Source organism: Uloborus diversus, unplaced genomic scaffold (genome assembly GCF_026930045.1).
Source record: "Uloborus diversus isolate 005 unplaced genomic scaffold, Udiv.v.3.1 scaffold_15, whole genome shotgun sequence".
Classification (NCBI taxonomy): Eukaryota; Metazoa; Arthropoda; class Arachnida; order Araneae; family Uloboridae; genus Uloborus; species Uloborus diversus.
This window is the reverse complement of record NW_026558209.1, coordinates 1,135,408-1,161,507: the sequence shown is the minus strand read 5'-3', so window position 1 is coordinate 1,161,507 and position 26,100 is coordinate 1,135,408. Positions and strand designations below refer to the sequence as shown.

At 33.5% G+C, this 26,100-nt stretch overlaps 1 protein-coding gene across 1 annotated transcript in view; it reads right to left on the bottom strand.

Annotated features, from left to right (window-relative positions):
• Nucleotides 1-776: 776 nt before the first annotated feature.
• The window catches only part of LOC129233009 (BUB3-interacting and GLEBS motif-containing protein ZNF207-like), a 34,212-nt gene continuing 8,888 nt past the window's right edge, over nucleotides 777-26,100 (bottom strand). Inside the window, exons 2-5 of the mRNA XM_054867089.1 lie at nucleotides 19,742-19,868; nucleotides 14,354-14,492; nucleotides 12,675-12,748; nucleotides 777-1,097 (exon numbers count right to left, since the gene is read on the bottom strand). Coding sequence (XP_054723064.1) covers nucleotides 978-1,097; nucleotides 12,675-12,748; nucleotides 14,354-14,492; nucleotides 19,742-19,868 — 460 coding nt within the window. The 3' untranslated portion in view covers nucleotides 777-977. The remainder of the gene's footprint in view (nucleotides 1,098-12,674; nucleotides 12,749-14,353; nucleotides 14,493-19,741; nucleotides 19,869-26,100) is intronic.

The following is a 26,100-nucleotide window of genomic DNA, read 5'->3' as shown; positions in this document are numbered from 1 at the left end:
GGGTCAAAAAGTTAAATGCAGAACCCTCGTCGTAATTTTATTTATTTATTTACTTATTTATTTTGCTACAATTATTTTAAATGCTGTACAGAAATATTTCTAGTATAATCCAACATAATGTAGAATGGTAGATAGATATTGCTACTTGAGGGAGCGATGACCCCCCCCCCCGCCAAATACTAGAAAAACATCCCAGAATGATATTCTCAACATAGAAGAGGAAAATACTCTACTTTAAGTTTAAATGATGCGGTTTGTTCCCGCTCTAAATTCTAAAATTTCGATTAAACAATTTTTTTTTTTTTTTTGCGAAATTATTTGATTTTTCACAAAATTAATTCACTCTTCACAAAATTATTTTATTTTTCACAAAAAACGGACCCTGTGAAAAATCCTGGACAGACCCCTGATATATGTTTCGTGAATGGACTTTTCTTCTTAGCATCACTGAAAGCAAAAGTACCCCACACTGTACTAGTTGAGATATCTCTTTGTTAATTTACGAAGCCCGTTGCAGCTGGTCGACAGGTTTGTATTTGTATTTCTATATTCACCTCAGAAAAGAGAAAAAACATCTCAAAAACAACACCTAAAAATTTCAATGGCATCTCGAAATAATATGTATAAATCTTGAAAATTCAAATCATTTTTACACAATTGTTTGATTTTTTTAACAAAATATAGTTTTTTACAAAATTGTTTGATTTTTCCTTTTTCATAAAAAAAGGGATCTTCTGAAAAATCCTGAACAGGCCCCTGACTACTGAAAACTGAGGTGTGTAATACATTAACACAGTGGAAATAGTGTATGGAGCTGAAGAGAGAGAGAATATTGAAATCTGTCAGGAGCATTGCAAGCTGTGGGCAAAATTTGCAGATCAAAAGAACTTTAAAACCATCTTTGCATAAAAATGTTTTGGCTCACAAAGCTTTTAAAACTAGTTTACAAGCACGGCAGGTGTGTCAGCTGAATTTTTTCAGAATGATAATTTGAAATCTCTATTACCATTGGGCACGGCACTTAGAACATAACTCTCCATCAGTGGCATCTGCGATTGGAGAAGAGGAACCCTCAGGAGCTGCACCCTCTTTTCTTCCTAAACGGGAAAAATTCAAATCAGAATTGATATCTTGTGAAGGACAATACCATATTTTCCAGGGCATTATCCACGGATTATCTGATAAAAAAGTGTAAGGGGCAGATTATCCTTTTCTTTTTCAACTCAATTTACAGCAGAATTCCCCCATAGAGACCGTTTCGCTGCCCATAGAGTTGTTTAATTTAGCGTAAAATAAACAACAAAATCAGACCATTTTGTTCTTTTGTCTTGACTCCTAGTATTTAAGTAATAAGAGCACTATAGTAACGATTTTAAGAAGAAACCAATATTTTTAGATTTCTTTTGATTATTCCTTAAAAATTATTACTTCTTCACATGTTAAATTTGAGTGCTAAAACTGTAAGTTAAATCGAAACAAATTCATTTTCTCATACCGCATGATCCGCAGATAGTACGAAGATTTTTTTTCCCCTTTCAGGTTGATTTTAGGACTTGCGGATTATACACCACCACAGAAAATAAAAAGGAAAATACACTATTTAGTAATTTGTCAATAGAGATACATAAATGCATTCACAGGCAGTGTTAAAGGTTTGCAAAACGTAAGATACCATTCCTTAAAAAACTTTCATATTATTCTTTCAGCAGCTCCAGGGTTTGTACTCAGTTTCAAAAATAAAAATGCAAGGGTTTGGAAGAGTTTTTAAGGAGAAAAATTAGACTTGTGGGAAAACCACCTGTACCACGCAAAATTGGCATTTCCTACCCAATTTCTTTTAAACACACAATTACTTAATTTTTTTACATTTACTGAACTTCCAAACATTTAAGTCGGTGAGAAGCAAAGGGATGTAGGAGGACTTTTTCAAGTTTAAAAAAAAAAAAAAAACATTTAAAATTACGGTCCTAGGCAGGTTCTCATTGAAATGTTTTTCTTAATCATGCAGTACAGTAGCACCTACCAGGGCTACTAGTACTATTTCTTGCTCCAAAACAGAGAAGTAATGCACCTTTCACTGTGGGGATGGGAATGGGAGGGAGAGAAATACAGTCAAATCTCCATATATCGAACTTCTACATATCAAAATTTTGTATGTTCATTACATAGAAAAATTGTTTCGATATATTGAAAAGATCTCTATATATCGAATTTTTTTGGAGACCTTTTTTTTCCACTTTACACTGTTTTGTCTCATGAAAAATGAAGGTTAGGGGAGAAAATTATGTTCACTAAAGATTGCTACAGAACTCATAAGGAATCTGGGGTTGAGGAGGGTGTAGATAGGTCGTCGTTCCGTTCTGGAGTTCTTAAATTCCCTCAAGATTATTTCAAATCTAAGTTGTAAATAGTAACATTGTAAAATCAGTTTCAAGTTATCCCTTTTGTCTGTTGATTATCATTCCTCCTTTTTAGCTGCAGTAAAAAATCATTCAAGTTAAGTAGATTGATTTTTTACTTCTCTCCCGATTAAATTGTCAGAACGAAAATCCGCTAATGTTGAGGATCAAGTTGAATTGCTGAAGAATGAACATGTATAAAGGGCAAAAATGTAATATGTTATTTTTTTAATTATTAACTTTCATTTACTCGTACAAATTAGAAATTGGTTTTCAAACACGCAAATTAGCTTTAATTTTAATGTTTTAGGAGATTTTTAGTATAAAGTAAGATTGTTTCTATGTATTGAATATTTTCCGGGCAATTTGCTACTTCGATATATGGAGGTCCGACTGTATATAAAAACGATTTTATGTATGCATATTTACAAAACGTGTAAAAAGAAGTTAAAACTTTTCATTTCATACACCATTGGCATACGTAGCAAGTTTCCCTTTAATTGTCCATTGAAATCACAGAAAAAAAAAACCATTTTAAAGGTTTTTTTTTTTCTTTCAATGCGTTTTCAGCCCAAAATTTTCGGAAACAGCAACCAAAAGTTTTCGGATTTTTATGAAATTTCGGACCACAAACAGCCCTGTGCTGCCAGAAGGTTAGGTTAGCCCCTAACTACTGAATCCCCGGCAAAGGTTGCTACACAAAATTGGAAAAGAAAAAAAAATCAAGGTGTATTGGAGGACTTTTTTGAGGATAAAATGAGATTTTTCAAAGACACTAGTTACAACTAAGTACACTAGTTACAACAAAGCATGAACGTTTTTGCAATGATAAAATAATAAGGGTTGAAAGGTTTCAAATCATGTCAAAGTTTTGGCATTAGAGAAAAGCTTTTACACCACACTCTAAAAACTTAAACTCTAATAGTGCAAGTGTAGTGGTAAGAAATTTATTGTGTGGCGAAGAAGGAATTTAGGATTACATGTGGACAAATTTACCGTGAACACAGGTTTACAAGGACTTCTCTGATGATTCGGAGGATATTTTATCTCTGAAAGTTCTTCTGTTGAACCTTTTTGTGAAGACGGCACAGGTTCCAGGATTTGGTCAAACTTACAAGAAACATAACTTGGACAACAGCTTATAGAATTGGGACCTTTTCAGAGAATTTTAATGGCTAGAGAAAACACTGGTTATCTCTACCCTATATCATGGTATATATACGGTGTTTATTTAGAAAATATCACGATATTTTCAATATTTTCTATACTTCTGGTATCCAGTTTCATAGCTGTTCCTCATAGAAGTTGGATTGTCCCATGTTTTTTTAATTCATTCAGAAAACAATTTTTTTATTTTCTTTGATTCCGGATTTTAAGCTTGCGGCAAGTTTCGGTCGTCGATAAACAATTTCCAAAACATTTGACTGCTTCAATTATACAGTAACTTGCCGAGATTAAATCCAGGATCAAAGAAAGTAAAAAATTATTTTCAAAATGAATTGAAGAACACGGGGCAATCCAATTTCCATGAGGAACTGCTATGGAACTTGTCATCTGTTGAGATCAGAATCTTGTCGGTGACAACGTCTACCCAGAACCTCATTTCGATCGAACTTGGCTACTTTTCTCATTGATATCTTGTTTGGACATCATTAAGTTTTGAAAGCTAAATCATAGTAACGTTCTTCTTTAGAATTAAATGTAAAAGCGCGTACAAATACAACTTCCATCCCCCCTGCTTTTACGATGAACTGGTTTCTTTTCATTAGTAATTTCGAAGATATTTCGATAACTGGGGGTTTTGGCGCTATCGTCGATTATGGGCTATAATTGTTTGCTTCTGCCACCATCAGCAAGGCCCTGGCCGAAGTGCATCAGCCCTTGGTCTTTGGCCTCCACAAATTTGGCGACAATTGGGAAAATTGCTAAGACTCCTAGTTTTCTCGCAATTTCTACATTGTCCGGGGGAATTATAACATAGATGGTAAAATATGCAGAATTGGCGAAAACATTTCCCCATTGCTTATGATTCCGTGGCGCCAAGTTTGTGGACCTTTACGAAATTAAAATGAAACGAAGCTAAAAGACGTAACTATGGCAATGCGAAACAAAAAACATCAGTAATTTTAATGTAGATTAGATTTATTCAAACTTTATTTTTAACGGCTCATAACGTTTTTTCCTTTGGAGATAGGTTACTTTTGCGACCATAGGTCTGTAATAAAAAATGTCGCTTTTTCCAACGGTGTCAAAAAGAAAACTATGTTACATTCCTTCACTTTTTATTGATAGATTTAATGAAGAAAGGATTGTCAAAATTTCAGCTAAGTCTAAAAAAGTTTAAGATAAAAACGCAAATTGAACCTGTCGTAATGAAATCAGAGCATTGAAACAAATTGCTTAGAATGCGGAAACTTCTACCCTTTTCAACGGTATAAAATATTAATATGTGCAAGTCATTTTTCACCCATTTAATAGCCAATAGTAAGCTATTTACATGAAATTTGGACCTAAATTGGAATAAAAAAAAGAAGACCCATTTATCGGATTTTTTTCAAATTATAGCCATTATTATTCAGTAAGAAGGCACCTTTTATACAGTGGAAGAATTTTTTAAATAGTTGCAATAGTTTCGGAGATTACCTCGAACATATAAACACACAAAAATTCGTCCTCTCTATAATATTAGTACAGATCAGGGTTGGCCGAATTGGACCCAATGGGTTTTTTTGAAAAAACCCATTATTTAGCCCACTTTTGGGATTTTTTAATTTTCTGAGAAGTTTTTAAAAAAATTAATTTAAATACTTTCACAATGTAAACTTCCCCCTTTTTTTGCTTCACCACAGACAATGAACACAAAAAAATGAATTTTGGACTTTAATAGTATTTCTTAACTCTTGACGGCATTAAAAAAATACTTCAAAGATTTTAAATAAATGTTTTAACTTTTTTCTTAAACTGGTCAATAAATAACTCAAATTATCTTGACTAAGTCCTGTCATGTCTGGTTTTCTCAATATTTGTAGATTGTACAGAGGAAACTACTCTAGCTAAAAGGCTTTCATATGAATTATTTTCTGCTAACCAACACGTCACAAATCTCCAATAAACACAAGGTATATTTCATAGAAATAAACAGATTTTTTAAACAGTCGGACAGAAAACAGAATAGGATGTGCAGTATTTTCATTATCTTACGAAAAAGTTTAATATTTCTTACTCTGTACACAGAAATAGAAAAACAGGCAACATAAAATTCAAAGAAATATCTTGATTAAGCTGCAATGCAGTAAAAAGGGATTTAAATTACTTGAGGTTCTACAGTAGATTTGCATAACAAAATGAAATACAATAAAGTAAAATGCAAAAAAAAAAAAAAAATTAAAAACAAATAAATGAACAATAGATTTTATCACTCAAGAAGTAACTTTGCCTTAACTGTTGGTAAAAATGAAAATTAAAAAATCTGAAACTTCATCATTCTTGGGTTTTTTCGTCTTTTATACTTTTCTTCAGAAAACGCTGAATTTTAACTAGCTTTCCAGCTTTTTTTACCCGAAGACAATTTTTGCACTTTGTCCATATACTTATGCTACAATATGCTACAAGCACCCCACATTTTCCCTAAAAAAAGACAAAAAACCCACATTTCTTTTAAGAAACCCAACTTTAGTTGGGTTTTTTGGGTTTTATTAAAAAAAAAAAACCCCCTGGATCCATGGGCTTTTTTTAAAAAAAACCCGGGCTTTTGCCAACCCTGGTATAGATTAATACATCATTCATATAAAAAAGTAATATAATTCTTTTTTTTTAATTTTATATTCATAAAATTATTAGTAATGTATCAATTTTTTAAATTTATATTAAAAGTGCCTAGTTAAATATTAAACGTTGGTCAAAAAAAAAAAAAAAAAAAAGAAGAAGAAGAAGAAGAAAGAAAAAGTCTTATCCCTCTGCACCAACAAATGCATATTTTTTATTTCTGAATCATATAACTGTGTAAAAGTAGCTAAGAAGAAAATGATTGAAACAGCCATTAAAATTGGTTAAAATGTTAAATGAAATACTAGATATAAATAAAGAAAGAAACCTTCTTTTCAAGTCTCAATATTGTAATGAGAATATAAAAAAAGAAAGAGTGATTTGAGGATGCATTTACTATTTTGAAGACTTAATTTGTGCCGGTTGAAAATAACCGACACATGTCAAAATATCCGATCTATAGTCGAGTCCCGACTTACGCGAGGGATGCGTTTCTAGACTCCTTGCGTAAGTCGAAATTTCACGTTGTGGAAAAATATATGTATACATTTTATTAGAAGCATAACTAATTCTTTTAAACACTTATCGACACCCCTCAAACTGTTTAAAACATTCCTCAAACATACACCAGAGGTGCAGAAAATGTTTTTACTGCCAATATTTCCCCCAATCTATATGAAAATTTCCCCAAAATTTTACAATATGTTTTATGTTTCAGATAAAAATTTATTCCTATTACTATAGGTATAGATAATTTTGAAAAAAAAAAAAACAATTGCATCTTTAAAACTAATATAATGAACTGATAACTTGTACAGCTATAAGTATCTAAAAAGTAAATACATGCAAGTTTTAATTAAAATCTCCTATCTCATATTTATTATAAAATGTAAATTATTGTCTAACAAATAGTTAATGAAAATAGTAAGAGTGGTGATGCAAAAGAAAATGCATTCAAAAAACACCTGAAAAAAAAAAAAAAAACATCAAAAAATTAAAAAAAAAACATGAATCTGCAAAATTTCCCCAGATGGTTCAAATTTCCCCCGATCCTAGATCGCCGAATCGGACATATTCTGCACCCGTGACATACACTACAGTTTCTTTCATAAAGAACTGAATTTTTACTGTATTTAAAAAATAAAAATATGTTTTATTCAACATTAAATACTTTAGATGCACAAAATGAATGATCAGTGGGAAAGAGAGACTTAAAATAAAACAACACTTTACGCACAGTACAATACTGCACTATAACAGTACTGTACACTAGATACAGTAACAATACTTATGAGTCAAAAAATTAAGAAAACGATGATTTATGCTCCATGATCAGATCGTTATTCTTATATAATACATTTTTAAATATGTTGGCTAAGCCTTTTCTTTTATAACGTTTCCATTTGTGCCAACATCCCCTCTTCCTGATCTCTTTTCCACAATACAACTGCAGCTTCCATTTTCATGATATTTACTTCGATAGACTGCTCTGCAAGCTTCAGTATTAAAACTAAGTTCTGAACTTTTACGGACATTTTTTATTTCTAACTTTCAATTTGAGTAAGGAGTATGGAAGATTCACTGATACTGTCGCACTAGCGTCGACCTTTTGTAGTTGTTCAAGCATATTCAGCCTTTTTTTAACTTTAATCAGAAATCTTCACAAACTTTAGACGGAGGTGCCACTATATTTTCATCAACTTTAATATTTAGCATTAAAAAAGAAATGAATAAATGGAAGATGTGGAAGATGCCGAGTGGTTTTTTGATGCACTAACTAGGTGATGCGTTGACTAGTTTGGTGTGGAAACTTTCACTGCCCGTGATGCTTAGAGGGATGTAATAACATTAACGAAATCAATATTTAGTAGGCAATAACGAAGCCTATACTTCCGTCCAAAAAATCCGTGTTGAGGGCAAAAAAAATCATGTTGGCTGTAAAATTTGTTATTCGTGAAAAATTCGCGTTATAGCCATTTAGGCTTCGCGTAAGTCGAATCGCGTTGTAGAGGGAGTCGACTGTATATCAATATACGATATTTTCGAGCCCTGGTTCTGTGACCAATCTACAGCTACCAGAAATGGAGACCGTTGAGTTTTGAATCTAATTTTTCTGACATTTTCCCTCGCAAATGTGAAGGGGCAAATATGGGATGATGTTTTTCCTCAGATTCTTCAGCATAACGTTGGGCATTGCTGCAGTACTATTGTTTCCCTCATCATACAGTATGAGATCCCGATTTCGGAATCCGGAACTCTTCCACTCAAATGCTACAGAAAAAAAAAATCAAAACATTTTTGTTTCCAGTACTTAAGAGTTCAGAATTGTTAAGTTTTGGCAATTACGTTGAAAACCCAGCATTTTCAGTTCAGCTTTTTAAAAACGTTTTTCTGGTGCCACGTATTACGCATAATTAAGCGTTTTGCTGTGATTGTGCAGCAGTCTTTTAAAATCCACTTTCATTTAAAGATAGTTTTTTTTTCTTTTCATAAGTATGCAATACAAAGCCTACTGAACAAAAGTACAAAATTATTTCTAGTAAAAATGTAACTTATTTATTTTATCGATCGGCACATTGCATAATAATAAAAAGCAACACTGCAGATTATTTCTGACTTTTGCTTACATAAGCATGATGAAAAAAAATTACATTCAGATGGATAAAAAAACAAAAGTAATTTGCAAACTTTAACGAAACCAAGAAAAATGTTACATATACCGCAGAACACTGTTTTTTGAGTCAGAGTCCAGAGTCCGAAAAATTCGAATTCCGGAAAAGTCGAGGTCCCCATGATTTTGGATTTGGAGTCCCATACTGTAAAAGCTTGTGTTTTGTATAGGTTAAAAGGAAAAATGACTACTTGTTACTTGTTGTTAGAAGCTGTTAATTTTGTTTTGCACTTGATTTTAACTGTTTAAGAGCCATTGTCTGTAAGAATCAGGCAGTTTAAAGCATTTGTGATTGTTGACATTTTTAATTTTTTTTATTTTCAGATATGTTGTTCCTTATCATAAATGTAATGTAAATCCGAAATTTGAGCTTTGTCTGACTCACCATTTTTGAGAAAATAATTTTTTTTTGTTTAGGGGGCGTGGCACATTTTTGCCGGTTTTTCAAATTTTCAGATTTTAATGTGCTTGTTGCTTGAAGCGCCCTTATAATGATATGGATTTTTTAATTCCATATTACTATATGGTCTTGTTAGATACTGCTACAGCTGTCAAATCGGTGACACTACGAGGGCGACGCCCACAAACTCCGTATAAAAATGACTGAAAATGAATTTTTTTCTACATTCAAGGTCAATTTTCTCAAAGCGCCTTCATGATGACACCAACATTTTTAGATCATTTTCTAGCCACACTTACATACATCAAAAATATGTATCAAAATCGGTGTCACTATAAGGGCGCCAGCAGATATTGGAACTTTTATTCGATAAATTTCACAAAAACACAAATATTTAGAATCTAATTACAACTGTCGCCCTCATAGCAGATATCTGATACTACATTAGGTTGATAACCAACATGTTTGTCTAACATTTGCACAAAAAAAAATCGGTGTCACTCCTATTATTTTTGGAAATATAATCGTTCCAAGTTAGTACGTTATGGCGTTTTTTTTTATATTTATTTATTTAATTTAATACAAAGAAGTGTACCTCATAACATAAACAGCTTAGGGAAGCAAGAGAGTCTTTTTCTTGAATAGAAAATGCTCGTTTTGATATAGGTACCAGGTGGATCTATTGTGCATAACATGTCTAGATTATTATACCGTCTTGTTTTTTCCGGCCAAACAAATTTATTTATTCCAATTGTTCTTGACATGAATTTGACATAAACTTGCAAATGGTCAACTTCTACTCTTTTTCTGGGATACCATGTTTTCCCATGCTTTAGTGCTACAAAATTAGCAGTTTTCAATAAGAGATGACTGTCTTTCTGAAATTGGTTTGACTTGATTCTTAATGTTTTCTTCGTTTTGGTCTACGTTATCCTCAAATTCAGTTTCAGATTCTGAATGTTCGTTTTCTTCAATGTTCTCATTTGATGTATTGAGAATGCATTCGTTTTTTTGTTTCTTCCATCGAAAAAAAAGGATAGGATTTGTTTCATAGTACAATACTCTGAAGCAACGAACAGTTTTTTCTCCGTTACGAACTGCATTTCTCATCTAGTGTGCAACTTGACAGGGATGTTGTTTTTTCCCAGTATTTTCACCAATCGTAAATTGTTCTTATAAATACTCCTTCTGCTTTGAAGTGAACTTGAACTGAGCTCGTAAAGATAGGGACCATCCAATTTCATTAAATTGAACTTTTGGCAATGTAGGGGTATTTATTAGTTGAAAATTTGAAGCATTAATATAAGATGTTTGTAAGAGCTTCTCTCTATACATCTTTCGTATAAAATCCATTTTCAAGTTGAGGTCAAATGTATGTCAAGAACAATTGGAATAAATATATTTGTTTGGCCGAAAAAACAAGATGACTATTGGTATGATAATCTAGACATATTATGCACAATACATCTGCCTGTACCTATATCATAACGGGCATTTTCTATTCAAGAAAAAGACGCTCTTACTGCCCAAAGCTCTTTATGTTAAAAGATACACATTTTTGTATTAAATTAAAAATAAATATGTTCAAAAAAACTATCTGGGGGTGAAAAGATTAAATAAATAAATATAAAAAAACGCCATAACGTACTAACATCGAACGATTATATTTCCAAAAATAATAGGAGTGACACCGATTTTTTTTGTGCAAATGTTAGACAAACATGTTGGTTATCAACCTAATTTAGTATCAGATCTCTGCTATGAGGGCGACAGTTGTAGTTAGATTTTAAATATTTGTGTTTTTGTGAAATTTATCGAATTAAAGTTCCAATATCTTCTGGCGCCCTTATAGTGACACCGATTTTGATACATATTTTTGATGTATGTAAGTGTGGCTAGAAAATGATCTAAAAATGTTGGTGTCATCATGAAGGCGCTTTGAGAAAATTGGCCTTGAATATAGAAAAAAATTAAGTTTCGGTCATTTTTAAACGGAGTTCGTGGCCGTCGCCCTCGTAGTGACACCGATTTGACAGCTGTAATAGTACCTAAGAAGACCATATAATAGTATAGAATTCAAAAATCCATGTCATTATAGGGACGCTTAAAGCAAGAAGAACTTTAAAATCTGCAAATTTGAAAAACACGCAAAAATGTGCCACACCCCCTAAATTAAAAAATTTAATTTCCCAAAAACGGTAAGGCAGACAAAGCTCATATTTTGCACAAACATTACATTCATGATAAGGAACAACATTTGCAAAAATAAAGAAAATTAAAAATGTCAACAATCACAACCTGCCTGATCCTTACAGACAATGGCTCTTAAGAAGTAGCTGTTTTTGTCTCATTGCTGTATTTACTTGTTTCCACTGCACGAAAGATCGTAATGGGTAACGTGGGGTCCGAGATTGGACAACCAATTAACATTACTATGGAATGAAAATACAGTCCGAGCCCGATGTAACGAATCCATCCGGACCGAAACTTTTATACATTTAAAAGGGGGTTATTCGTAATAGCGGGGTGTGAATTTTTATTTTTTATTAATACACTTACCTTATTTAAAACCTCTAATAAGCAACTGCACAAAAATATCCATAATTAGAAAGTTTACTTTTTATTCAGCATTCCAGGACTTATTACATGCTAGTTAATTTAAAATTTGAAACTACTGTGTAATAGATGTTTGGACAGTTTCCTTGATTCTTGGCTTGAAATAGTTCTTTTGACTTTATGGAGAGAAAAAAAAAATACTGTGTCTTTTGCAGCCTGCTACATGAGATATGTTTTTAGTTTCCAGGCTATGTAAAGTATTCGAAAAAGTAACTGTTTAATGGGAGTTTCGCTATCGCTTTCAGAATCACTATTCGTTGGTTGCCCCTTTGCCCGTCAAAAATTGCCGATTCCAAAAAAAATGTCTTTTTCTGCTTCGGACAATTTGGATATATATATAGATAACAATACACTATTTCCTAACTCAAATTAAAAAAAAAAAAAAAATCGGCTGTTAAAATAATTAGTTATTTCGGAGTTTATTATTCGATAAATGGGGGTTTTTGCTTTCATTTAAGTCGGGGGAAAAAAGAGAAATTCGTTAAATCGGGAGATTCGTCAAATAGAGGTTCGTTAAATCGGGGTCCGAGTGTAATAGAAAGTGAACGCAAGCAATAATGGTTTTACTACCTGAAGGATTTCAATGACTAAGCAACACAAACTGGGAAAAATGGAAGTTTGATGCAAAAGTAGTTAGTATTTTGGACTAAGGAAGTTGGAAGTTTAGAGAAGGAGCAGAGGAAACATTGAACCCGAAGACGATTGCTCAAGAAATCGACAAATACGGTCCGAAGTATGATGGAGCATTTTCTGCAACTCGGAGTTGCAGACTCCGGGTGCAATGCCATGTAATTAAATTTTACCACCATTTCAATCTACTCACCAAGGATATGTCTTCCTCGGGATGCACAATATAGGACGTGTCGGATATTTTCATCACTGCTCCGGGGATTTCTACTGCAATGAAATGCATAATTATAGTTAAAGGACATAAAACATCTGACCAAAAAAAAAAAGTCATAACGCATCTTAAATAAACTTCGCTCTAACTAACCAACCAATGCCTCCTCCCAAGGTAAGAAAATTATATTTACAGTAAAGTAGATATACATGATTAAAGTGAAAAACCAATGCAAATTAAGCACAAATTTTGAAGAAAATTTTTTTCTTCGAAATTTGTGCTTTATTTACATTGGTTTTTCACTTTCATCATATTGTTGCACAAAAGCTTATGGATCATTCCACGTCAAATCGCCTAAATTAAATAGTTGGCCGTGCCGTCATGTCTCCGATTTTGTCCGTTATTTTTTTACGAATAAATATTTATGAGAAACGCCCAAATTAATTTTTTAAGATTTTTTTACAAATAAATATTTATGAGAAACGCCCAAATTAATTTTTTAAGATTTTTTGAATGAAAACTACGCTTTGGAGAATTTTTTCAAAAATTCTCTTTTGGATCATTTCTTGGAGTCACCGTTTTGGCATGAATTTAGAAAATCTCTCTCATTTATTTTTCAACTAATTAAGCTGAATTTGGTATCAATTTCAAGCTAATATTTTTCTCTTTCAGTCTGAATGGCAGAAGGATTTGGTGAATAGTTGGACCGAAGATCTTTTAATTTTTCTACTACGGGCAAAGCCGTGCGGGTACCTCTAGGTTTTAATAATGAAACCGACCATTAATGTAACTCCGAACCTTTGAGAACAGAGAAAATGAGATTAGTGCTTATCTGTTAATGTGAGAAACTCCAAAGTACACGGAGGAGTAGATCCTGCTGTCATCGATGATGTCCTAAAAGCATGGCCGGATTTAGGGGAGGGAAGGCGGGGCTACTGCCCCGGGGCCTCCACAACAAAGGGGCCCCCACAATAAGATTTTTACAAAATATCCAAAATTTCACGGGTCAGCAAATTTTACGTTTTTTCTCCCTGACATTTTTTTTTTGTATTTCTACAAAGTACGTGTTTCTAACTATCATATGCAAATAACCTTAAAAGTACATAACTTTTAAAATGAAATGCATGTTTAGATATAAATAAGGAACAGTAATTTTAAGTCTATAAATTATAATAATAATATAAAAAAAATAAATAGCGGTAATACATGAAATATACCGCCAGCTCAGTCAATTCCAGCTGAGGACTGCAGTTTCGTGCTTATTAGCACTCATCAGCCCGGCTTAGGAAGTGACTGAGATGGAGGTGGAAAACCTCTTAAAGAAACCAAGAGTGCCAAACAACCAGATAGCTAGTATATAATTAGCACAGCCCTGGCTAAAGGGCAGTATCCTACTGAAAATCAGGATGTATTTACTATTGAATTGCGGATCGAAAATATCGGATATATACATATCAAAATATTCGGGTATATATCAAAGTATGGGATATTTTTGAAAATAGGATGATCTTTTCGAACCCTGGTTAGGGGCCTCCACACTTCCAAATCCGGCCCTGCCTAAAAGAGCTAATTTCTGTTTACAGAATCAAAGCTGAAAGTTACCCTCCCTCTCCTAATCAAAAGTTGACTTTATTCAGAATACTAGTGAAAGTTAGACATACCTACAGAACGCCGCTGTTCTTGTTCTGGTGGCTCATAAAGGTCAGCTTCTGGAATGCCCTCCATACCATATATTTCGATATCAACACTCGATCGATGTGATAAAGCATTGGGAACACGGTCGATTGTTTCTTTATGGACCTTTAAAAGTTAAAGACAATTATAAAAATATACAGTCGGACCTCCATACATCGAAGTAGCAAATTACCGGGGAAAAAATTCGATATATAGAAATTTCGATATACAGAATCGATTTTATTTCATCAATAAAAATCTCCTAAAACATTAAAATTGAAACTAATTTTCATGCATGAAACCCAATTTCTAATTTAAATGAGCATCAGATTAAGTGAAAGTTAATAATTAAAAAACTAACAGAAATGACATATATTTTTGCGCCTTCATACATCTTCATTCTTCGGCAATTCGACTCGATCCGCAACGTTAGGGGATTTTCGCTTTGACAATGTAATAGAGAGAAAAGTAAAAAATCAATCTGCTTAACTTGAATGGTTTTTATTGAACTTAAAAAGACTGGGAATGATAATCAACAGACAAAAGGGAGAACTTTAAACTGATTTTACAGTTTTACTGGTTACAACTAAGATCTGAAATAAACTTGAGGGAGTGTAAGAACTCTCCAGAGCGGAACAACAACCTATCTACCCCCCCCCCCCCCCCGAACCCCAGATTCCTCATGACCTTTTTCATATGGGGGATGTTGCAGCGGGATTTTCCGTTTGTTCTAGATGGGTAGTTCGAATTTTACACTTAATATCTGAGGACGCTTTTTATCCTTTGTTAGGAACAAACCATCTAGTTCGGGAGAAAAAATAGTTAATAAAACAACTGCTCAGTGGGCATTAAATAAATCAAGTTGTAATAAATATATGCATTCTGACACCATAGCAGCTTAAAACATTTATTTTACTTATTTTTTTCAACAGAGCGGTTCAAACACTTGATAGTTTATTGAATTTTTTTAACTTTTTAATTTACAAAGTTTGAACAGAACAATGTCTGTCGGGTCTTCTAGTTACTTATAAAATGTCTACTATTATTGAGTAAGTTGCTTCTTCGACATTAGAAATATAAATTTCCAATAATCAAATGAACAAACTCTACCCTTGGCAACATAGAACCAGTCTTGTCCATTCTATAATACTGGACATCGCAATAATAGTACAATTTTTAAAAAAGGTCGTCTTTGTGATTTGTTCACGGTTAAGAGCGGTGCATAACTGATGTCACACCTCTCAATGTTTTCGACCCTCTCTCCCCTTTGTCACAATGTTTTGCACTTCACTATACCCCCTCTTCCCTTTGTCACATGTCACGCTGTTTTTCATAAACGTTTTAATTAAAAAAAGGCTTGTTGTCACGTTCACCCCATTGTATGCCCCCTTGTCATGTCTTTCCTCTCCTTTGTCACAAACTGTTACTATTTCGTGAACCCCACCTTAAAGCGGGACTTCATTCGTTGACTGCCCTTTTTTGTGGGGACCGTATGCAAATATATATTTCCCAACTCTTTGTTTACGTATGCAAAGAAAAAACATTTCTCGCGCTACAATTGATGCCAAAAATTTGACGCCAATAGATGAAGAGCGAATTGTCCGATTTATCAATCTTCCCGAATGAAATGATGCTGCTAAACTCAGATTATGCGTAACACTTCTGCAAGAACAATATTTCTTTTAAAAAGTTTAATATTATTAGGAAACTTGCCTTGACTTCTGCCATTAGAAATGTAAAGTTTGTGATTTTTTTACGGTTTAGGAGATAACTGACTAATGCACTTTTCAAAATTTTTGATACATCTCACCTTTGTCCCGAAGTTTCACGCTTCACCATACTCCCTCTTTCCTTTGCCACATGTCATGCTTTCTTCAAAAAACTTACTTATTAAAACAAAAAAAGCCTTAATGTCACATTCTCCCCATTGTAGGTCCCTGTTGTCATTTATTTCCTCCCTCTTGTCACGAACGGTTGCAATTTAATAAACCTCACCTTAAAGAGGTACTTCATTCGTAGTCAGTTCCTTGCAAATAGATATTTCTCTACTCTATACGAATACAAAAGAAAAATATTTCTCGCTCTGGCATTGGTGCCGAAAATTTAACATCAATGGTTAAAGTTTGCCAATTTCATAATTATGGAAATCGTCCTGAATGAAATGATATCGCAAAACTCCTTTAATCACTTCTGTGCAAACAATATTGTTGGTAGAAATAGGTATGAGAATGTAGGCTGCTAGAAATATAAAATTTCCAAATGAACGAACTCTGCTCGCGGCAACAAATAATTGTACCAAGCGAAAGCAGTTGGCGTGGTAATAATACGCCAATTTTAACATAAGTTACACCTTAAGATCTATTTGTGGCGATAGCAAATGCAGGTATTAAAATTGGGAAAACATAACCGAAATGAAAATATTTTAAATGCCCGCAGTTACCCAAGCCTCAGTAATAAAAAGAAATGCAAGAATTTCATTTCTTTACGCTCAAGCGAGAAATGGCAACACATAATATTATCCAGCAATTTCTTCACACTAACTATGTCACGTGAAAAAGCAAATAAAAATGAATTTTCACTAACTTTTAATTGCTTCTAGCGCGTTTTCTAGCCACTTTAGCGGGTTGGCGTTTTCGAACGGTAAATCGGGTAGAATGTGTTTCATAGTATTTTGCATGAGCTTTCCAACCATACCAAGCTCGAAGCATTAAAATGCATTTTTCGTGTAGAAAAAGCGGTTTAAAAAATGAATTAAAACTTAATGTTTCACACTTCCAACAATGAATTTCAACAATGGAAAAGAGATAAAATGAAAATTTTTGAGTTTCGCTAACTAAAAAACGCTTATAACTTTTTTTTTAGTGGATTTAGGTTATTGGACCTTGGGCACCCAGACAATTTTTTCGTTAGGAGTGTTTTTTAAAGACCTTTCCAACCCTATCAGATTCGAAAAATTTTTACCATCCGTTCGCGTAGAAAGAGCCATTTAGGACGAAAATGCGTTCTCCGTTAATTAGCGTTCGATTTCAAAATTTTTTATTGATGACACTAAAGCTCGGCAATAGCTACCGAAGAAAAAAAGAATGAAGGAAATCGGCTCACAAACAGAGGAGGAATTGGTACCGAAAGAAAACGGCTTGCCTATTAAGATATAAAGATTTCTGTAGTACGTAAAATAATTTCAAGCAAAGGTAATAATTTCAGATTTCATAAATGAAAAATTAAATTTATAACTCTTTCTCCCCCCGCAAAATCGAACGGTATGTGAATGTAAATTGTTCTAAAATGATTTTACTTCTGTTTTTAATTTTTAATTCTGAGAAAAGTAAATACATTCATTCTTGTGCTTTCCAGTATTTTAATAAAGAATTTGTTAGTAATAAATTTAAGTTTTTCATTAATGCTAAGTAATTATTCAATAATTTTTTCAAATGTTTATTGTTCCTAACAATCGATAAAAGACTTTGTATAGGGTCTGACTAACTAAAACTGAGGCCCTAGGTCCACAATGCTTTAGAGGCCCCCATTTCTGTTCCATCACTTTAAATCGATGTAAAATAATCGTTACTAATATTATAAAGAGAGAGGGCGGATTTTTGTGTGTTTATATGTTCGAGGTAATCTCCGGAACCACTGCACCTATTTGAAAAATTCTTTCACGAAAGGTGCTTTCGTACCGAGTAACATAGGCTATAATTCGAAAACATCTAAAAAATATTCTTTTTTTATTCAAATTCAGGCCCAAATTTCACGTAAATTGCCTATTATTGGCTATTAAAGGGGTGAAAAATTATTTGCACGTATTAATATTATATATCGTTAAAAAGGGCAGAATTTTCTGCGTTCTGAACAGTTTATTTCAATGCTGTAACTTAATTACGGCGGGGGTCATTTGCGTTTTTAGCTCGAACTTTTTTGTTGAAATTTAGGCACTACTTTCTTCATTTAATCTATCAATAAAAAATGAAGGAATCATCCCACAGTTTTCTTTTTGACAGCATTGGAAAAAGCGAGATTTTTTACTCCAGATCTCACTCGACCTTTGGTCGAAAAAATTAGCTTCTATCTTCAAAGGAAAAAAAGTTACAAGCGCATTAAAATCAATTTCAAAACATGTCATTTTGATTCAGGTTGTCAACCATTTTATTTTCACGTTTCCATGGTTACGCTTTTTGAAATTTCCTTATTTTGCATCTGATTTCATAAACTTATTTTATTTCATGTTTCCATGGTTACGCTTTTAAAATCCATCTTTCGCATTTTAATTTCTTAAAAGTATTTTAATATCTGTCATCATTGTTTGGAAGGGTAATTTTGCACGGTGTTTTTTTTTTTTTTTTTGATTATTTGTTGAATATATTTCACTTGACACAATTTTTGTTCTCAAGGCAGACCGGGCAAAGCCGGGCAACGCAGCTCTTAATATATAAAGATTTGAAAGCTACTGTTAATGTGATTTTATACCTTTTTGTTTATTTGGCGAAACATTTATTATTGCCAAAGAAAAAACATCCGCTTCACTCGCAAAAGGGCTGGGTTCCGGTAGCGTGGTCGCTTGGCGCGTTAGGCGCCGACAGTTCAGTCTAGGATTATTGTTTTAAGGCAGCCGTTAATGTAAATCATTGTTTTGGTGATTTGTTTTGAAAGAAAAGAAACTTTTGATTTGTTTCTATCCGAGTGAATGTACGACATTTTCTTATTTTTTTCCGACTATGATTTTTGAATATTCTTCGGGATGTTTTTTTGTTTTCCGTTAGACGGATGGATTATGATAGCGTGGTTGCTGGGCAAGTTTAGCGATAATCAATAGAGCTGCGGAATTATCTTTATATTTGAAAGATATTATTTGATGTCTTTTTTTTGTTTATTTGGCGAAATATTTTAAATAGCAGTAAAAACCGCTTCACTCGCTAAATAGTTTTAAAGAAACTGCAAATCTAATTTAATGATTTGACGAAAAGTTTTAAATTCCAAAAAAAGGTTTTCTTTTTTTTTTTGAAAAGGTGTGTGCGCATTTTATACAAAGAAAAATGATCATTTCATATCAGAGGGGGAGTCAATTATTTTAATTAAATGGACTTCCATTAAATTTTTAGCACGGGCATCGCTGTGCGGGTACTGCTAGTATTTAATATTTACTTAAAAGAGGATTTTTTATTTTTTTCACAAAGATACATGATTTTTTAATCCTATGCATAAGTTTTTTTTAAATTTGGGGTCCTTTAGGAAGATGAGGCCCCAGGCCTAGTTGGCCTGTGCCTCAGGCCCTGCGTTTGTACGCGTGTTGGAGTTTGATTTGACCCTCGAAATCCCTGGGACCTTTTGAAAAACTCCTGAGTGTGCTACTGGACAACATAATAAAGGAACAAACTAACCTGCATGCAGTGAATGGCCAGGCCAGGTCCAGTGTAGACTTGTGTGTGACAAACATGACATTTGAAATGTTTTGCCCTTTGATGCCGTATTAAAATCTTTTCATCTGCAAATTCTCGATTGCAATACCTAAAGGCATGTTAAGAAAAATGAGATAACATTTCCAATACATCCTACAAAATATTTTCCATCGCTTGAACTTATTACTGCTGCTGGAAAAAAAAGGAACAATAAATTTTATATGAAGTTGATTACTAAAAAATGTATGCCTTACTTAGTGAACGTTACATAATATTTGGCAACGTAAAGTAAACGGTCATTCCGATATATCCGAGGTTATAAAAAGTCAATTCAATTAATATTCAAACTAATGACACGTGCACCTACAAAAGGAAAAGCTTATTATCATGTTTGAAATAAAAAATTTGTCGACCAATTTTTCTTTTAAAATAAAAAATAATAACAGTTTAAAATCTTTCCATTATTTTTGCAGCTGCCAACATTTAAAGATGAATATCGGGGAGACTTACGATAAACAAGGTTGGTTTTTGGACTTTCCGAAACTGGCTTAGGACAGGACAGCAGGTTTTACCATCCAAAACTATCCAAAAAAATGCTAAAGCTAAACGGGTGTAATCTAATCAATTCATATTTACTGCAATATTCGTAAGGGTTCATTTAAAAAGTATTTTACTTCAAAAAATTTACTCTATTACATAAAAACTTTCTAATGTAACAGTTGGTAGAGTTATGAAAGGAAATTTATACTACCAAGACAACTCATTTCATTTCAATTTATAACTCAAGGGAAGGTTATTAAATGTGTAAAATTTAGGTGCAAAAAAAATAATTTTTTTAATGGTTTTTACATGTAAGTTTTACATGATGTTTTAACGACAATATTTTTTTTAATCACAGATAAAAGAACAATAAATGGATGATTAAATGTACGCACTTATATTTTAAAACATGTGCAATTTAATTTTTTAATTCATATTTTTAATATAATACATTCTGTAACTACAATAAACAAAAACCAGAGTAGTTTGACAATTTTCAGAAACAAATTATTGGCATTTTTCCTTAAGTAGTTTGGTGGTAATTTAGCTTTAGATCATGAAATAACACCATAGTCAAGTGGAGAAAATTTTCATAAAGCTGTAAAGATTCTCAAACATATTTTGTTTTCTTGCAGTTCAAAAATTGTCATTTAAGTCAGTTGTTGCACAAGATTTTTAACTCTTTCATCTGCTTACATGCATAAAGTCGAAAAATTTGGTTACTATTATGAATTAAAAAAAAAAAAAAAAAAAAAAAAAACTCATGCATACAAATTAAACATTTAATGAAGAATTCAACTTCTATATAACTAAATTAGAATCAGCTGTATAAATAAGTTACATAATATAAGGGTGGCCCTTAGCTATAGGTTATTTTTCGAAAGTTAAAATTTCATTGCGCCCATCTCCCTCATATCTTGCTCCAATGAACAAAAAAAGAAAAGACTGGACAAAATTCCCTTCGTTTGGACAACTTCAAGGTGTACCTCAGACGCCTTGACGTTTAATCCGTCTTCAGTGGCGGACTGGTTGAAAAAATCGGCCCTGGCATTAGGAGATATAGCGGCCCCATAGCTCTTATAGATATTAAATTTCGCCTAACGATTGCAGGGGCCAATCCAGGATTTTTTCCTCTCTACCTATTTTTGTGAAAGTATTGCATCATTCTATTTTTGTGAAATTTTTTTTTATCAGCATTATTTTTGTGAAATTTTAGACGCATCCTAAATTTTGTAAAAGTAGTAGTGGAACAAGTGAAATTTTATTCAGTAAATTACCGCGCATTAGCCAGGGCTAAAGCAGAAATACGTGAAATACACCGCCAGCTCAGTCATTTCCAGCCGATTACTGCAGTTTCGTGCTTATTGGCACTCGTCAGCCCGGCATAGGAAAGTGACTGAGCTGGAGATGGAAAACCTCTTAAGAAGCCAAGAGTGCGAAACAAACTGGTAGCTAATATAGAATTAGCAGACCAGACGAGTGACCGAAGCAATGGTTCGGATCAACTCGAAGATTGAAGCACGAAACTGCAGTCCTCGGCTGGAAATGACTGAGCTGGCGGTGTATTTCACGTATTTCTGCTTTAGCCCTGGCTAACGGGTGGTAATTTACTGAATATACCGTTGCCTCGCGTTCAATCTTCGAGTTGAACCGAACCATTGCTTCGGTCACTCGTCTGGTCTGCTAATTCTATATTAGCTACCAGCTTGTTTCGCACTCTTGGCTCCTTAAGAGGTTTTCCATCTCCAGCTCAGTCACTTTCCTATGCCGGGCTGATGAGTGCTAATAAGCACGAAACTGCAGTCCTCGGCTGGAAATGACTGAGCTGGCGGTGTATTTCAAGTGAAATTTTAGTTTGAAAAGTGTAAATGTCATCTAGTATTATTTTTAACAGGTTTCGTTTTTTTTTGGGGGGGGGGGGGACCTGAAAACCTAAGGGTACTAAAAATACCATCGCAATTTCAGCTTAATGGTCTATGTACTGTGTACAATATAGGAAATTATGAGAAAAACGGTTCATCAAAACAGATGTTTAAAGATAGCGATAATATTGCATAAATACACTTCGGTGTGAAACAGCTAAAAATTAGTTAAAATACTACAAAAAGGTTTCTATTTAAGCGATTGTTCATATAAACCTGCTTATAATTTTATTTAATGAGTATATTTTGTTTTAAATAGAGAAACAAATTTTATATTTTAAAATGCGAATTTTTGTGAAATTTTCGATGTTTTTGTGAAGCTACTGATTTTATTACTTGATTTTTGTGAAAGTACCGATTTCAAAATAAGATTTTTGTGAAGGTACCGAAAAACGGTAGCAAAATCAGCCTGTATTGGACCCTGGATTGGTATATCACTTAAATATGAGGAAATCATGCTTAACTAAATATGTTTTATTTAAACACAATTTAACAGATAGGAACACTTCTGCACTTTAATGGTGAACAAATTGATACAGGATTAGCTAAACCTTATTTTGGGAGAAAATTGTGATTGTAATTTTGCATTTAAGTATTTTTATAATGCCCGGAACTTGATTGAATATTTCCGTAATGATAACACTGCTTGGCCCAGAAAATTTTTGATACTGTTAATTTAAAAACACAGTTTTAGACCATCTTTGGGAAGGTTAAAAAAATGGGAGTGGTTCGAGTACTTTCCTCCAGTAATTTTTCAAAACTGGAATTCCATGTTATAGCGGGAGTGGATTCGGCTGTTCTCTTATGAAGTTATTCAAAATTGAAGCCCAAAAATTTAAATTTTAGCACGATCTTCGATGATATTGGGAGGGAGGGGGAGAGGTTCTGGGGAATTCTTTCGACATTGGTGTTTATCAACTTATTTTAAAACTGAGGGGCCCGAAACCGTGAGTCTGTACAGCGTACAGAATACTTTATGTTTCAACAAAAAATGTTTGAAACTCACATTTCGGCGGCCTTTGATTCGATAATCTTAATAATGTAGAGCCTTTCATGCTCCTCAGTAGTACTTTAAGATTGCATTTTTAAAAATAATTTTAAGGAAAAAAATATTTTGTCACTTTTATTCCAATTGTTATAAACAGGGTTGCCGAGAGAAAAAAAATGACAAAGGTCAATTTTTTCACAAGCCTCCTTTTACACCTTTCACCATTAGGATACTTTACCCTCTGCACAAGTTCAATTCCGAGCCCGGCCCTCTCCAACTAAGTTGACATGACCCCACGTCGTCCCTTGTCGGAAGTTGCATTTTAGAGCAATTGTGAATTGTCACTTATAAATAAAAGCGTCAAAGAGACCAAAAGTATTTTAACTTCCTACGCCTGCTAAAGTTTCCGTTTTTTTTTTTTTTATTTTATTCATTTATTTTTTATTGCACCACTAAAAAAAACGCTTTGTCTAATCACACAACTATGTATAAATCACTTACATGCATTTATGAATCTCCTTTGGGACACATAATTGGGACCAAGTAAATTCGTTACTGGCAGAATGATTAAAAATTCCCTTTTAAAGAAGTTTTTTTTTTCCAATTAATAAGTCATAATTTTTTTCTTTTTTTTTTGAAAATACATGCATTTTTCATATTGTTGCAATGCTATGCATAGTTCTTTTAAAAAAAATGGGGCACCTTAGGAACATGGGGCCCCAGGCTTAGGCAGTCTGTGTGGTAATCAGGCCCTGGGCAGCCCCAGTTCAGAAATTCCCCCTCCCCCCCCTCTTGGTGACGACCCTGCCTCCCTCCACCCGCAAGCGTTAGCCCATGCGTAAAGAGGAACTGAGGCTGTGTTTTGAGAATTTGCGTTATTCTAAACACATGCGGGCAAAATGTACATTTTGCTGCTAGTAGACAGGCCCGAAAGACTTTGCTGTTAGTTGATCGGCCCGAAGCATGATCGGCCCACTATGCAAATACCCGGTTGGCCGCCGGCTGTATCCGCCACTGTCCGTCTTAGAAACTGGGTTCGAAACTATCACGATATTTTCAATCAGCACAAACTTCTCTCTTTAAAATATAGTAAATGAGTCCTCAAAAATCATCTCACTTTCTTACAACATTATTATACTATGTAGATTTAAAATTAAGATTTCTTTCACTATTTATATCTATCTAATATTTCATTTTATATTTTTATCAATTTTAATGGTGTTCATTTAGCATTAGCTATTTTACTCATTCTTTTTCTGTTAGCTACTTTTGCAGTTATATGATTCAGAAATAAAAAATATGCACTGGTCAGTCATAAGACATTTTCTTTTTTTTTTCTACTAATGTTTAATATTGAACTAGGCACTTTTCACATGAATTTAAATTGTTACATTGCTAATAATTTTATGAATATAAAATAAAAAAGGAATATTATATTACTTTGTTATACAGTATTGTGGCAATTAATTGGGAAAAGTTTTTTTTTTTTTTTTTGCTTTATCCTGCGTAAGCGAACGAATAAGCACTCAAATTCAGCTCAGAGTTCGAATGGTAGTCATTGTCAAACTAGTCACTGTTTGTTCACATCAGGTAAGTAGCAGGCATATAAATTCTTCTTCCAAATGGCTAGAAGTTGGCAGTGTTGATTGCTTGCTTGTTGTGGGAGCAATTACAGTCACGGATATCAGCGATGAAACACGTGCTAAAGTGATTGCACTTGGAGAACACACTTCTAAACCGGTAGAAGAAATGGGGAAAACACGTGGAGTGAGTAAATCGAGTGCCGTTAGGATATGGCAGCGGTTTAAGATGACAAGAAATGCTGGAACTAGCCGTATTGGAAGATGCAGCGGAAAAAGGTCAACCTCGGCGCGTGACGACAAAAGTTTACATGGAATGAGTGTTTTGAATCCTCGATTATTTAGTTTTGATCTGCCCGAGTCCATGGGAGCAGCTGGTGTTCACATTGCACCTTCAACAGTGAGATACAGGCTTTTAGCACATGGGCGGAAAGCACGCCGACCATACAAGAAGCAGCTTCTCACACTGAAGATAGGAAAACACTGCTCAAAAAAAAAAATGCTTCCTGAAAAGGACTGACGACTGTATAAAAATTCAGATCACAGTCGATGATTTGGAATACTTTCTTAGTAAAGATCTTCCTCTTTATAGAATTAATTCCAAGTCAATAAAACTGTTTGATAAGTTACAAACACCAAAAGATGTTTTCCTATTTGGTCCTGATTCATGGCAAAATGAAGGATGTTATTTAAAGGGAAGAGATATCGTTGAAATGCCGAAAGTTGTGAACGATACAACTGAAAGAGGAGCACAATATTAATCGAAGAATTTCCCAATCAATTTTTCAAACATGAGTCACAAAAGCAATTTAGTACTTTACAGACAGTCCAAGACTATCAGGGGGAAAATGCACACGATTGAGATGCACTGAGAAAAGCGTACGATTAAGGTAAAGTTTCTAAAGCACTATTCATTCTTATTCAATGTAAAATCTTTAGATGATATGAAGTAATTAAAAAGATTAATTTTAGTGCTACCTCGCTGTAAAAAATATTTAGCAAATCCAGGGGACACGATGTCAAACATATGTGGGAAAATTATCAAAAGTGTTAAAATTCAACGTCTTAGGGGCACGTGTTATTATTGACCGATCAAGTTAAAATTTTGCACCGATTACTTTTTATTATAGGGTCACAAAACTAGGGGGCGTCACTTGTTGAATTCCGAAAAAAAAATTTCCCACATAAATAAGGACCACCCTGATATATATATTATATAAACATCAATAAAACAACAAGCAGACAAGGTTACAACAAAGATAAATGACAGAGATGAAGCCAGTACTCTTCAGCAGTGGAAATTCATCCCAT